At 43.6% G+C, this 14,825-nt stretch overlaps 1 protein-coding gene across 1 annotated transcript; it reads right to left on the bottom strand.

Moving 5' to 3' along the window:
* Positions 1-9,882: 9,882 nt before the first annotated feature.
* Positions 9,883-14,687, bottom strand: FKBP14 (FKBP prolyl isomerase 14). Its single transcript, XM_088521173.1, has 4 exons — positions 14,389-14,687; positions 12,448-12,599; positions 10,923-11,050; positions 9,883-10,256 (listed from the first exon to the last, which is right to left on the bottom strand). The coding sequence occupies exons 1-4, from the start codon at positions 14,580-14,582 to the stop codon at positions 10,098-10,100; spliced, it is 633 nt and encodes a 210-aa protein (XP_088377299.1). The 5' UTR covers positions 14,583-14,687; the 3' UTR covers positions 9,883-10,097.
* Between the last annotated feature and the right edge of the window lie 138 nt (positions 14,688-14,825).

Genomic DNA, 14,825 nt, shown 5'->3' with positions numbered 1-14,825 from the left:
GGCGGCGGCGGCGGCCCCTGGCGGCGGGAGCGGGCGCAGCGCCGCCGCACCGCACCGCACCGCTCCGCGAGTGCCGGTGCTGCGGTCCGAAACCGCCTCAGCCCCCGTGTCCCTCCGCGCCGCGCCGCGCCGCGGCGGGGGGCTGCGCCGTTACCGCCTCAGCGAGGGGGAGGCCCGGGGCGGCGGGGACGGGCGCCCGCCCCCTGTGGCGGCTGAGGCGTCGAAGAGATGGATGTGCGGCCCGGCGGCTCTCACCACGTGCTGGGCGGCTTCCCCGCTCCTGTGGATACAGTCTGTCCCAGCTGCCCGGGCCGAAGGGGCTTAGTCTGTGCTGTGGGCCCCTTTTGTGGATTTATGGTGGGTTTTGGCAGCCCAGCTAACTTCTGGGAGTCACGGAGGAGCTTCTGTCACACCACGGAACAGAATTTGCCCCTTCATGGGAAAACTTAACCCACTGTTCCTGGTCTCACTCACCGAGGACAAGTGTGAACCTTGTTTTGCACCTCCCGGGGGTTGCCTATACCCTGGACAGGGACTAATCTGAAGCCGGTGCTCTTGATCAGAAGCAAGGCTGAGCCGTAGCATCCCAGGGCACTTGGTGTTCCAGCGTCTTCCACTGTGCGTTTGGACAAGGCCTTTGATTTCCTGGTTTGCTCTCGGAGTGAAGTTTATTTTGCAACAGGAAGAATAGTGGGGGAAAGGCTGAATATCTCTCGCTTAAAGTATCTAATGGAAAGGTGGTTTGAATCAGTGTTAAAAAGCTGGGAAGTTTATGCCAGTTAAGTGGAAAGGAGCTAAGCATAACAACCCAAAGTCCTTGCTATAGATTTACATCCAGGACAATCTGCATCACACACAGCTTGCTTGTTGAAATCAAAGAGATAGCTGATGAAAAGAGCAGGTGCAGTTTAAAAGGGTTTTTAAATGATATCCTACAACACACCATTTACATTACCCATATTACTCTCACTTAGATGACTAAGTCTGTTCTTCTAATTACCCGAGAGATGATTATGGCTGAATATAATGTACCTAAGAATTATTAGGCTGTCTCCAGAATGATTACACACTGTTGAAACAGGAATCTTGGATACTACCCCCTTGTGCAAGCTGCCACGAACAGTGTAAAGCAGAGAGGATGAGTGGTTAGAGCACGGCCCTGGGAGCGAAGGGACCTTGGGTGTACAACACTTGGCCATAACTTGGCTTTAGATAACTCTTGTCACCTTATGGCAATTAAACCACCTCATAAATGAAATGGGGAGAGCATTTACTCACAGCTGCATCTTTGAAATCCTTGAATGGAAATTCCTGTGTAAATAGAAAATACCTAATTATCATAATTAGAACAATATAACACTAACCTGTTGATAATTTGCATTTTTTTCTATAATAATATGATAGCAGAATTTATGGCTATTCAAAACTAAATGGATGTTTTTCTTGCAAAAGATGAGTTCCCATGGGGATGCAAAGTCAGAGAAGGAAAGCAGGAAGGACATCTCTAGAGAACACAAAGTCAAAATAAAGTCAAAATACTTAATATTTCGTGTATGAAAGGAAGAGATCGAAAACAAACATAACAAATAGTGTTTGGAGACAGAGTACACAGCTTAATACACAGAAAAAACAACATAAAATGTTGAAATTACATTAAGAAATATAGATATTTGGGAAATAGTTGTGTGGCTAAAGAATCCCTTTTGTTTGTAGTCTTTTTTTATCATTTTAAGCCATTGTGTAAGACTTGTCCTTCTCCTTGGTGGAACACCGATTCAGAGCACATAAAAATTAGATGAACTGGGGCTATATAGAACAAATTTAGGTGGTTGCTTCCAATGTATAATTCTGAGCCTGTAGCACAATGGCATTACACTAAAATTAAAGGATTTCCTTTAAGTGAATGACAATTTCTCCAATACAGAAGAATTCATCCTGTGTAATGTTGAAAAAACCCTGCAAGAGCCCAGGATGATAGTCGTATCATAGATCTATGAAGTCAGCTGATGATGTAGAGTAAAGCCAAAGAACAGAAAGTATCAATGGTACTTTTTTTTTTTTCCTCTCCAGTTTGGAGAGTGGAGCAGAGAGTTTAAAGTACTACTCCCACACTGGAGATGGCTTCATCTGAAAGGCAGAGAGTGGCAGGTGCAATATTCCCATATAAAATAAGATGGCACCTGTTGGGTTCAATGACAACTCCAAATGATAAAGATAAAAGAAATCCTTGCTGCAGCCCCTTTATCCCATTATACCATTGAAGATTAATCTATGTAAATGCGAACGGCTGCAGCTGTACGTAAGATGTCATTGGAGGCACAATGACAGGCTTGAATGCCAGGCTCTTACTCATGCACCCAAGTAATTCATTTCTCTATTACATAAAATGACACAACAGAGCACAACAGCTTAGCCAGTGTCAAGGGCCAGAAGGAAGGGGGATTTTGGGAACAGTATTAGACCCTCAAAGTATGGAAACCTGCGAGACCCAACACTGAAGCACACAACCAAGCTGTCCCATTGCCTACTCAGAAAGGTTAATGGTGGGATTTAGCAGAGACATCACTGTGTTATTTCATCTTCATCATTTTTATAGTTTATACTATAATCTGTGACAGTATGTTTTATTTTCATAACTGTAAAAAGTATTACAGGACGTTTATTATTATTATTGGCTTATGAAATCCGTGGGACTCGAGCTTCTTTAATAGGTTAGAAAAGCATTTGTAACAATGAGGCTAAAGCACTTGACAATAGAGTAAGATCCATAATAATAATAATAATGGAGAAGATGGGAGGAAGAAGGAAATTTGTCATCCTGAGAAAATAAACCAGTGATGATGAAAAAGAATCAGAAATAGAGACAGCAGCATTCTCTTGTTATGCAACAATCCTGTTAATCTTCATACATGCTAGCACTGTTCTGATACTCCCTGTACAGAAATGCTTGTACCAGACCAATAAAATGTAAAGAGGAAATCAACTGTAGTCCAGTTGTGGTGTATTTTTAAGTAATGCAATTTCCATTTTGTCACTCTTACTTATATGCAAAGTTATATGAAAATTTAAGCATAGAGTTTTTCTCAGCTTAATGTTTTTCATAAAATTGCAACAGCTTGAGCATCAAGGCATAGAAAAAGATTGTTGTGGTGTTATACAGGTGATACAGGCATTTGTTAAGGTGTTTGCATAAATGCTGCAGCTTTATATCCTATGGTACTGTGTCATGCCCGAGTAATTCACATGTAAATTGTTGCAAACTGAATCATAGGACTTAGAGATGAGAAGACTGGACAGTAGTAGAAGAGACCGCGAATGCCACTACGTGATTTACCAGCCATCTGGTGCTGCATAGACAGCGCTTGCTTGGTGGAGGCTACAGCCTCCTGATCAGTAACCACAGCAACAGGTCTGCTGAGATGCTCCAAAGCCAGGCTCGTGCCAGCAACCCTCCTACCTCTCGCGCGCACCACGCGCGGGACGTGGTGGCAGCAGCACGCCCTTCGGCGGCTCCACGCGCTTCTGCTGCAGCAGTTTCTGCTGTGTAATTGCTCTGCTTTCTGGGTGGTGGAGGGGCGTAAAACTTGGGCAGCTTTTTTTTGTTTGTTTCTTTAAATAAAAGTCCTTACTCCAAACTCCATAAAGCCCTCAGTGATTAAGTCACTTTCCTCAGGCGCAAAAGTAGTAGATACCTACAGTTTGGAAGGGATCTCTGGTAACAGAAATACTTTAAACCAAAAGAAAAATAAGAGTAAAACAAAAGAGGTCCTTTTGGTTCCATCACTTCTCAAATGATGGGGGGGGGGGAGACAACTTAAAAACACTAGCCATGACTGTATGTTTCTTCCTCACTGATGAGCCCAAGGGCACATAAATAGCTTTGTCCACAGCACACAACCAGAAAAATAGTAGTTAACAGGTGGTGGGGAAAAATAAAAAAGCTCTTCACACTGTATGGAACATTTCATAGTTCAAGGAATAGCTGGGTATGCTATTTCTTGCATATGTGTGTCAATAAAGAAACAGCAGCAATTACCGATCACTTTTCAGACTTCCTTATTCAGCTGTGGATATTGGCCAGGAAAAGCTGGATTCCAGCCCTCCTATTCTCTTCCCACCCCTACTGCATGCCCCAAGTGTAGATTCTGGCCTTCTGTTAAAAGGAACATCACTAGCCTTATCTTTCTAAGGAATTATCAAGCTCAGAGTTGCTGAAAGCAAAATCCAGCAGATCAGCATTTTCTTTAAGCCCCCATAGTCTGTTAGCTGCAGCTAACATAGATTCTATGCCAAGAGATAGACATCGGGTCACTAATATCATTTTACTTTGGATGTAAGGAATGAAGAGTTGCTCTTTAAAAATATATCCCAACGAATTAAAGAGACAGAGCTAAGCCACACCATTTACTCCCAGAGAGACAGCAGGCCAGACACAAAAGAAACAGGTATTCCTTGGTCATCTCACAGGGAAAGAGGCAGAAACAGAATCATCAGCTGCTTTAAGGAAACTTCAGTGTCAATAAAATGTAAGAGGATGGGATTGATTTAATGCTTTCAGTCTGAATGTCCGCTGAGGAATCAATTATCCTGTGTCATTTAATCTCCTTAAGCAGGCCATCGTGCAAGCAGAAACTAGAAGCATTCAATCTAATATGAAGAGCAGCTCTTAATGACAGTTAGCATCAACCTCACAGATTTTAAGGCAGAGGAAAACATACATGGGATATAGGGAACCCTGAAGGGTGGCCTGCACTGATATCCAGTAGCCAGATCCTAATATTTTTTAAGTTGCTGTGTTCATTGTTATTTACTTAATAGACATACATAGCAGTTACAAGCAAAGGAAACAAGTGTAACACGTGCTGGCAGTCACGTACAATCCTTCCAACTGTGCACAAGGACAGTAAAAGCTCGGGGACACAATTTCTCCCTGTTGCCACTCACACAGCTCGGTACAGCCCTTGCAGCTGCACCACACAAGATGGGAAACAAAGAAAGAGCTTAACAATAGGGAGAAATTACACCTAGAATTGCTCCTCCAGCCATAACGTGTCAATAACACTTTTTTTTTTCTTTAATTTTTAAAAAGCCCAAGAGTTTGTAAAATAAATCAACAGAGGTTTTGGTGCACCTCCAGTGAAGGCCTGACCCAACTGGACAACTCGTAGCCCAGGCATCAGGACCTTCAGAAACTTCACGCAAAATTATCAGATACGTTGACATTTCAAGCTACCGTGTCCTTCAGCAGCAGATCTCTTGGCTGAACTGAGCTCTAAACATTTCTCCTCATTCTGGCTGGCAGAAGCACCACAGAACCTGCAGCTAAACCCGCGTGCTCCAAGGGCAGAGCATTCCCGAAGGAGAGCGGGAAGCTGAGGAGGCTCCCAGCCGAACGCCCCTCAGGGCCCCGGGGCTGCGAGCGACTGCTCCTGCCCCTGAAACAGATATAGAGCTTCCTACCGAGTTCCCAGCTAGCCCTTCTTGAGTGAAACTGTTGACATAATCAAGCACAAATACAAAAACAGTAGCAGGACAACTAAGGAAAGACGATTATTTTGTCGAGGAGCTGTTTTCCCTGTGTACCAGGAGAAAACTAGGGCACAGAATGGTAAGCATCACGATTAACTTTCAGGGAGGGCTAAAATTATCCAGGCTTATAGAAATATAAGCAGTTTTTATCTTTTTTTTTCCCCTGTTACCAAAAATGATTCCCTGATGAAGATACATGCGCTTTTTTTTCCTGAGGCTATGACCCTGATGAATCTGAAGTGTACCTGTCCTGACTACTTCTTCACTGACCCTGAAAGTCTAGATTTAAATTCTGGTAACAAGCATAAAAAATCCATATAGAAACTGTTTGAAGTAGTGATTTCTAATCAAGCCAGATCGCCATCCAGCCTTATAACTTGTGTTTTCCAAGCCTTTCTCTGCCCGATACACAGGATATGGTTTTGCTTCCTTAATCCTTTGCATTTCACCCATTGCTCAGTGCACTTACATCATCTCTCACTATCCTTTCTCCAAATTTACCCCTTTACCCAGAGAACAAACTCCATCATGTTGATATTGCCCTGCCATCCAAAACTAGCATTTCTGCATCAAAGGACGAACTTCCACATATCTATTATAAATTAGACAGATTTGTACCACTTTTTTTACTTGGCAAACATGCCTTGGGGCATTTTGGTTCCAAATGTCACAAACAAGAAACTACAGTAGCAGTTTATTCGATACATAATTAACACTGCAATTTTTTTGACCTTGCTGTGCCCAGTGCTCACCAAAACAGGTCCATCTGGGAATGCTACTGGCAGCACATGGAGAGAGGCACCGAGGAGCAGAGGAAGACTGGAGACCCAGTAATGTTATTTTTTTTCATTTCCAGCACTGTTTGCCTTGTCAGTTGTTCTCAGTAGAAGAAAGCTTTAGAAAACATTTCAGACTACGCGCAGCAGTCCTGACGCATTGCCAGGAGGTATTTTGTGTCCCTGCCTTGCATATCAAATATTTTCAAATAAAATGAGTTCTGAAGGCTGCTCCTACACCTACAGGAGGCAGCGGCTCTCCCTATGACTGGTAGGTCGCAGCTCTGAACGACAGGCTGCAGTTCTAGAGAACATCAGCAGGTATTTACCTATGTAAAACAATAAGGAACGCTTGAAGCAGGCTATAAACTGTAAGAGGAACAATCCTGGAGATGCTCTTATCACTGTTTTGAGCCATTTTTACCTTCTGAAGTGCTGTGTTTTACTGACAAGCAGGTGGGGGTTGCTTCTTCGTGGGAAGTGGTGCCGGTTCTCCGTGCAGAGCAGTGCCAATGCTCCTCCCGCATCTCCTGGGGAATCACAGCAGACACAAGCAACAGAGGCAACATACTGTCTCTACCCCCAGAAACCCCACCGTCTTCACAGGCTTTGATGATTGCAAAACAGTAACACAGCTGCAGTAGCTTTTCAACCCTGCTGGTGATTAAGCACTGGTGAAAGCCGTTCTTAGTTCAGTTTCAGAAATTTTGCATAGCTACTGAGAAAAGCACTAAGGAAAAAACCTCCACCTACTCTAAATCTATGCACAGTGCACCAGGTAAACATCTGTGTCCCCCTGCTTTAATACACTGCTGTCATTACTATATCAACTTGTACAGTTTATTGGAAGTTATTTTTATAAAATGCTTTAAAAAAATCTAAGTAGAAATACAATACTGCACCATTATATTTCATCATACCTACTGACTTCCATTTAATGCAAAGCAAACAACACTTCGCTCTTCCTGTACACATGCAGTGGGACCCCTTATTTCAGTTTACCTATTTAAATGCTTGGCCAGGAGATCAGTGCCAAGTTTTATTCCATGCTTTTATGCTTTTATTTCTAAGCCGGATGTTTGGACAGCTTTGATAAATACCACAAACTGATCTAAAACCTCGACAGACCCAACCCAAGCCTCAATTCCTCCCTCCCAAGCAGCACCCACCCCGCAGCTCCTCTTTTGTCTGGCCAGGAACCTGCCAGTTTCCACCTACTAAACAAAATAGTTTTAAAAGTCAACTTCCTATCCTAGTAGTCCTCCTTATCCAAGGCTATTCTAGTTACCTTGACTCCCCATGTAGTTAATGGGAAAATACAGATGCCTCATCAAAGAACGATGCCTATGGAGATGTAACACGATCAATATAAATGGGATGAATCTTACTCGGTCTCCCTTAGAGTGGGTCTGTGCTCTGGGGGCTGCAGTGGAAACCAAGACTTGCAGCACAAAACAAATACACAGCCTTGGGAGAGCTGAAGTCAGGCAAGCTCCATGGCAAGCGATGGGAAAGCGCTTATTCATCAATGACCTGGATGAAGGCACAGAGTGCTCCCTCAGCAAGTTTGCTGATGACACGAAACTGGGAGGAGTAGCCGATACCCCAGAGGGCTGTGCTGCCATCCAGAGGGACCTGGACAGACTGGACAACTGGGCGGTGAAAAACCTCATGCAATTCAACAAGGCCAAGTGCAAGGTTCTGCACCTGGGGAGGAATAACCCCAGACACCAGTACAGGCTGGGGACCGACCTTCTGGAGAGCAGCTCTGCGGAGAAAGACCTGGGTGTCATGGTGGACGACAAGTTGACCATGAGGCAGCAGTGTGCCCTCGTGGCCAAGAAGGCCAATGGAATCCTGGGCTGCATTAAGAAGAGCGTCTCCAGCAGGTCGAGGGAAGTGATCCTGCCCCTCTACTCAGCCTTGGTGAGGCCACATCTGGAGTATTGTGTCCAGTTCTGGGTCCCACAGTACAAGAGGGATGTGGAGCTGCTGGAGAGAGTCCAGCGCAGGGCCACAAGGATGATCAGGGGCCTGGAACATCTGCCCTATGAGGAGAGGCTGAGGGAGCTGGGCCTGTTCAGCCTGGAGAAGAGAAGGCTGAGAGGGGATCTGATCAGTGTCTATAAGTACCTCAAGGGAGGCAGCGAGGAGGATGGTGCTGGTCTCTTTTCAGTGATGGCCACTGACAGAACTAGAGGAAACAGCCGGAAACTGAAGCACCAAAAGTTCCACAGGAACTTAAGGAAAAATTTCTTAACAGTGACAGAGCACTGGAACAGGCTGCCCAGAGGGGTTGTGGAGTCTCCTTCTCTGGAGATCTTCAAAACCTGCTTGGACGCAGTCCTGTGCCACATGCTCTAGGTGACCCTGCGTGTGCAGGGGAGTTGGAATAGATGACCTCTAGAGGTCCCTTCCAACCTTAAGGATTCTATGATTCTACACAGTTCTACAGTAAAACTCACCATCAGATAATGTTGTGGAAGTAAACATGAGAGGATTCAAGGAAAAGGGAATTGAAAAGTTCTTGAAACAAGAACATGCGGCCACCCTTGTCCTGTCAGATAAGCATCTGCTATGTTGTGGTTTACACCCTAAACAATGACTTCCCCTCCCCCTCATAAAAAATAAAGAACAAACAAACCTACCAGGAAACCCACACTCCAAAAGCCCATTACACACTCGGGCTTTTTTACTTTGCTCTCCCCACTAGTGACCATTGTCAGAAAAGACACAAGGATCTCTAGCCAGTTCCTAACGCTGTGCCACACAGAGCGGAACAAAGCAGTTTCCTGATGCTTCTTGCCCCACTAGAGGGCACGGAGAGCAGTTTCGCTCATCCCCAAGCACTGGGATTGCAGTCTCCCATGGTGATACTCACGTGGCATTAGCACCTTGTGCTACTCCCCTTTCACAGGGCTGCATTTGCCTCGTGCCCCTCTACCGCCTCGAGCAAAGCCCCCAGGCAGCAGCTCTGAACTCAGAGCTCCTTTTTGACAGATGTTCCTGCCAGGACAGGCAGGAACATCACCCATGCACCCCAGCACAACTTGCAGTTTTACAGGTTAAGGGATTTCCTAGAATATTACTGATACGGGGAAAAAAAACAAAGGCAAACAAACAAGTCTGACATTCAACTCCCACATTGTTCACCTCATTAAAAAAAAAGAACACAATTATTGTCACGGTTGGTAACACACTCCCTCTAGAAGAGCAAAATCAGCATAGAAGAGTTATCTTTTTGTACAGCTTTGTATCAGTTACTAAGCTACAGGAAGAGATGCTGATGCTTTCTAGTGTATCTTTCCAAAAAAAAAAAAAATCTTCAGAAAGTGAATTGGGCACACTGCTTTTCAAGCAGTGACTTACACAAAAAACAAGACCAAGTAAATAAGCCACAGGCTAGAAGTTATGCATTAAGAACTTCCTGGAAATGACTTCAACACATCTGCGCACACACAAACAGAAAGACATTGACCTGGATTTTGATTTTCACAATGTTTGATATCTGGAAAATTTTTTCCATTTCCAAAAAATAAGTTAATACAAAAGTGTTTTTGTTTTTTTTTTTAAAAAAAAATTATATGCACAGCTGCTGCATGAACAGAGGTACATTTTCAATAGCTTAAACATTTATACATAATGAACAGAAATTCTCTTTAATATAAAAAACTTGTTTTTTTTGCCACCAACAACTGTCAGCTTGAAAACAATGAATAAAGAAGATGAGAGAATCCAACATTCTCCAAGTCACTGCCATTTCTGCATCATAAGAAATTCTGCCACATTTTTCTACAACTCATCATGCTTGTAAGTGAATTCCCTTGCAGAAATAAATCCATCACTGTCTTCATCTTCTTTATCAAATATGTCTTCCACCAAAGCATCATGCTGGGTGTCATTTACCACTGCTCCATGCTTTTCAAATTCCTTCTTCAAATAAATTTTCACCTATTGCACAAAGGTTGAGTTAGTATTTGGCAAGCTTATGAAAGAATTGCACTACTGCAGTGTAATAGAGGGTCATACGGCTTGGGATGGTAGTATTAGACAATCGTTACATGCCTTTCTAGGTCACTTTCAAAACAATTTCAATTTTTTAATTTTAAAACTGATTTCGTAGCCCTGCTCAGACTCTTTAGTAATAGGAGATGATACAACTATCTTCAGTGTATCTGATTGAACGATAAGCAAGGTAGAGGGAGGTGGAGAAAATTGGAAGTAACAACTGCAAGGCTCATCCCACTCCAACCCACCTCTAGCAAAGACTTCTAGGGCATTTTCTCATTCATGGCAACCATATTAACAGTTAGCCTAACAGCTTCTTGCTCCCAGCTACCTATCCTGTGTGTTCTATAACTAACACATATTCATAACTTAGGTGCTCTTAATGTAGTACATATTCTGCTTGCAGAGTTGCTCTGTGGATAGTAAGCACTGCCTGAACAAGAGTGACCAAGAGGCAGGGTGAATTGCAACTTGCATATGTTAAAATGCCACTTGACACTTCACCTAGTGCTAAAATCTAACTCTAAGCATTCAGATAAGTTTAGCTTATCTTCCCCTTTCCACTACCTTGCTCTGTAGCGCTGTTAGCGAGAAAAGTAACCCACTTACCTCTTGCTTGGATAGTTTCCAGTCATCATTAAGATCCATCTCTTGGAATGACTCATGAGATCTTGGTCCGTTCCTGATTTCTAAAAGGTCAATGTTGAATATCAGTGTGCTCTCAGGAGGAATTTTTCCTGCCCAAAATGTTTAAACATGGAGACAAGTTAAGACATTTACACGCTCAGTGCCACACAAAAGCCCCGTGTGTCTGAGCAAAGTTCTTCTAGCGCCATCTATTTGGAAACACTGCTGTTTGCACTACTGAGGCCAGGATCTGCAACAGTGAGCACTGTGACTGCTTCAAACTGTAGCCTGGAGTTCGAGTAGCCCCTACAGCACATATGCAGGTTTCAGTTTGACTATTTTTGACAGAGACTACTACCCTTTGCATCTGATGCTCTGCCACTTGAGAAAACAAACAAACAAACAAAAACCCAAACCAAAGCTCTTTTCTGTGGAAAAGGACAAACAGGCTGAAATGCTATCTGTATCCTGCAGCTGTCTTAGGGCTGCTTCCCCACATCCTAAGTAATTCCAGTTTCTCATGTCCTGGCTTTGCAACAGTGTGTTATTCCTTTGTGTTAATGACTGAACTTATTATCAGAGACCTTGTAGCACCTGGCCCCACTGTATGCAGAGGCTGAGTAGAAGCAAGTATATTTCCACAATGGCTGCCAGCACTCCAAAAAAACATTCCTGCACTTTGAAAAGATGGGCAGAACTAATCCCCACGTACTATTTTGGAGCTGTGCTGGTTAAATATACCCTGAGTTGCAGCAACAGGCAGATTTTAGATTTACGGTTTGAAGAAATAAGCAGATACTTCTGGAAGTACAGCCCACAGTAACCTCCTCAGGGTTTGGCATGCAGGTAATATTTCTGAGGGTTGCAAAATAAGACATCTGATTCATCATTCAGGTCAGTCAGCAATCAAGGCACCAGGATAGGGGCTAGTAAAATCCTGCGTGTTCTGAAGAAGCATGGAGAAAATGAAATAATTCTGTCTGTCTTCCAGGGCATCACTTGAGCAACATTCAGACAAATACTTCAAAGTCTTCCTAAAACAAGTAGTATCTTAAGCAACTAGCAACGCTCACTCTTTCAAAGTTTCTGCTTTAAACACGCAGGGCTTGCAAATCTTTGAGAAGTAATTGTAATGCTTTGCACATCAGTCCAGGCAACTAATTCTCTAATATTATGCTACTAGGTGAATAGTAGCTGAATACTGAGAATTGTACAGCTGTGTCTCACACACAGACAACTGGCTGTCTACAAAAAGTTTCCTGTTCTCTCCTGAAAGCAAAATTACTTCAAATACAACATTCCTGTGTTCACCACTAAACCACTTGCTAAATATTTCTGTAAAAAGCAAGTCTGTGAGAAAGAGTACCTGACTCCATCGATTTCTCTTACTTTATAGAACTTGCCTGGAAAGCTTGAAAACCTGCTAACCTCTTAGACCAGAACGAGTAACAGTAAAACAAATGGACAAAAACATACTGAAGTAAGGAGAGGACTCTAGGTGTTTTACCTTTTCCTTCTTTTCCATAAGCAAGGGAAGGTGGGATAGTTAATTTTCGCTTCTCTCCCACACACATGTCCTTCAAACCTTTATCCCAGCCTTTGATTGCTTCCCTTATGCCGAGCGTAAACCACATGGGCTGACCATTGTTATGCTTGTGGCTAGAAAAGAAGGGAATACAATACTTAGTCTTTGAACAGCAAGCTCTATATTAGGAGCAGACAGAAAACAAACACAGCAGAGAGTTATGCAATAAAAATCTTATTCAGCACCTTGGCATTTCTTAAATGAAGGAAGATCTAAGCCTTCAAAATCTTTGAACTTATGCCCTGCGTGACACCACTGATAAATAAAACAGCATTTACAGGGCATGCATGACAACACTGAGCCACCTGGATCCCTCCCTCATTTCCCTGATCATTCATTTCCACAGACTACAAAAGCAACCCTACTTAAAACATACATTCAAGGCTGTGTGCATTTCTCAGTAAACTGCAAATTGAGACCAGTTTCCAGATCTTGGCCACATTTACAGTTTACCCTATCCCATGCAGTCAGCAACATCTCTTTTGAAAACAGTTATTAGGGGGGAAAAATGTGCACACAACAGAGTTAGAAGAATAGAAATAAATCCATGCAAAACACTTAGCTAGAAAGAGAGGCCCACTCCCCTGTTCTAGTTTCACCAGGTGGTAACACAAGGGCTACCTCCACTGTAGTGACAGTAGCTTAAGTTTAACTACAGCCAAAAAGCTCCCTTTACCAGTCATGCAAGAAAGGTGCTCAACGAGGAAACAGCACTTACAGAAGTTAGCCACGAAAACCTAGATTGTCACTAGAACTCCTTTTAGAGAGGCAGGTTAGCTACAAGAGAAAATTAGTGAGATTTTAGTTTAAATTGCCTACAAAAGAGTGAACATGCAAAATAGCCCTTTTGTATGTTTTCTACAAAGCAGACTTCAGGCAAGGTCTGTGCAAACTTGAGCGTTTTGCTGTCTCCCACTGTTAACACCGAGTTGATGCTTACAGGAAAGGCAACATTAGCAGGTCTTTGCAGGCTCTTAAACTCCTTTGAGTATCTTGTTCTTACTTACATTACCTGGTATGTTGAACTGCCTGCTCTGGGGCAGGTGAAGAAAATGCTATTTCAGCAGCGACAAGGTACCATTCTACAAGTAAAATTGTGCTGGCAGCTTTAGAAAACACTTTTTTTTTTTTCTGAACTAGAGATTAATGTCTCCTCCAGAAGTTTTCCTAAGAAACTAGAAAGAAATTTGTAGACAGCACAAAGTATGCACCTAATAAACCATTTGTATCATATTAAAACCTGTATCTAAATTGTTAGAGAGGGTGTCAATCACCTCTTTTTTTTAAAAAAAAAATATATATATAATCTGCTTTCCAAGGGCTAATTTGAAAGCAGAAGCTAAATGGAATATAGCTTAGAGCCTCAGTCTATGAACAGGAAGGAGATGAACTTTGCTGTGATGTTCATCTTTAGAAGTACTACAAGTCAGTGCCTCCTCAGCTCTTAAAATGTAAAGACAACCCGAATTTTCCAGTTGTAGCACAAGCTGGATGTAGTAGGCAAAGGGTTTCTCAGATAAGCTTGTTCAGTGTTGCTAAAAGATGTATTAATTAACTAAAAAATAAGAAACAGGGGTAAGTTCTGGATGAGGATGCATTGCTTTTATTTCCTCCCTCCCCCTCATATTCTCAGCACACACATGAACATATTCGGAGCTACTTTATTTTAATTTAAAAAATAAAAAACAATAGGGTTTCGACATCATTTTGCCGCATAGTCGCAGGTCACATCGTATGGCTCAGCCTGAGAAGGAACTCAGAGGAGGGCACTATATATATATTTGCTATAGGCATAGATATATATGTATATTAAACGCACGCACCCCCAGCTCCAAGGCAAGGTTCCCAGAGCGACTGACTTACGTGGAGTGGAAGAGGGAGCCATCCCTCTCCAAGAAGCCCTCGTAGTGCACGAGCATCATGTCCCCCCACTTGCTCCTGCGGTGGCACAGGAAGGGCTTCTGCAGCACCTCCACCTTCACGTCGGCCGCGGGGATGAGCGCCGCGGCCGCGCAGCCCAGCACGGCGCCCAGCAGGGCCGCGCGCAGCGCCGCCATGGCCGCCCGCCTCAGCGCCGCCGGGCCGCCATCCCCGCAACAGCCTTAACGGCTCCCCGCACCCGCCTCGCAAACGTGGCACCGGCCCTCGCAAGCTGGCGGCTGCCGGCTTCAAAGAGGGGGCAGGACCAGAGCGAGGATGCGCCATCTGATTGGCTTGCCCGGGAGAAAGCATAACAGAAGCAGCAGCCTATTGGGTCTTGCCCTTGTCTGTCACTCGACCTGACCAATCGGCAGTAGTGC

This window comes from Tinamus guttatus, unplaced genomic scaffold (genome assembly GCF_059628265.1).
Source record: "Tinamus guttatus ecotype Peru unplaced genomic scaffold, ASM5962826v1 Tinamus_guttatus_pri_ptg000115l, whole genome shotgun sequence".
Taxonomy (NCBI): Eukaryota; Metazoa; Chordata; class Aves; order Tinamiformes; family Tinamidae; genus Tinamus; species Tinamus guttatus.
This window is presented reverse-complemented; position numbering and strand designations above follow the sequence as displayed.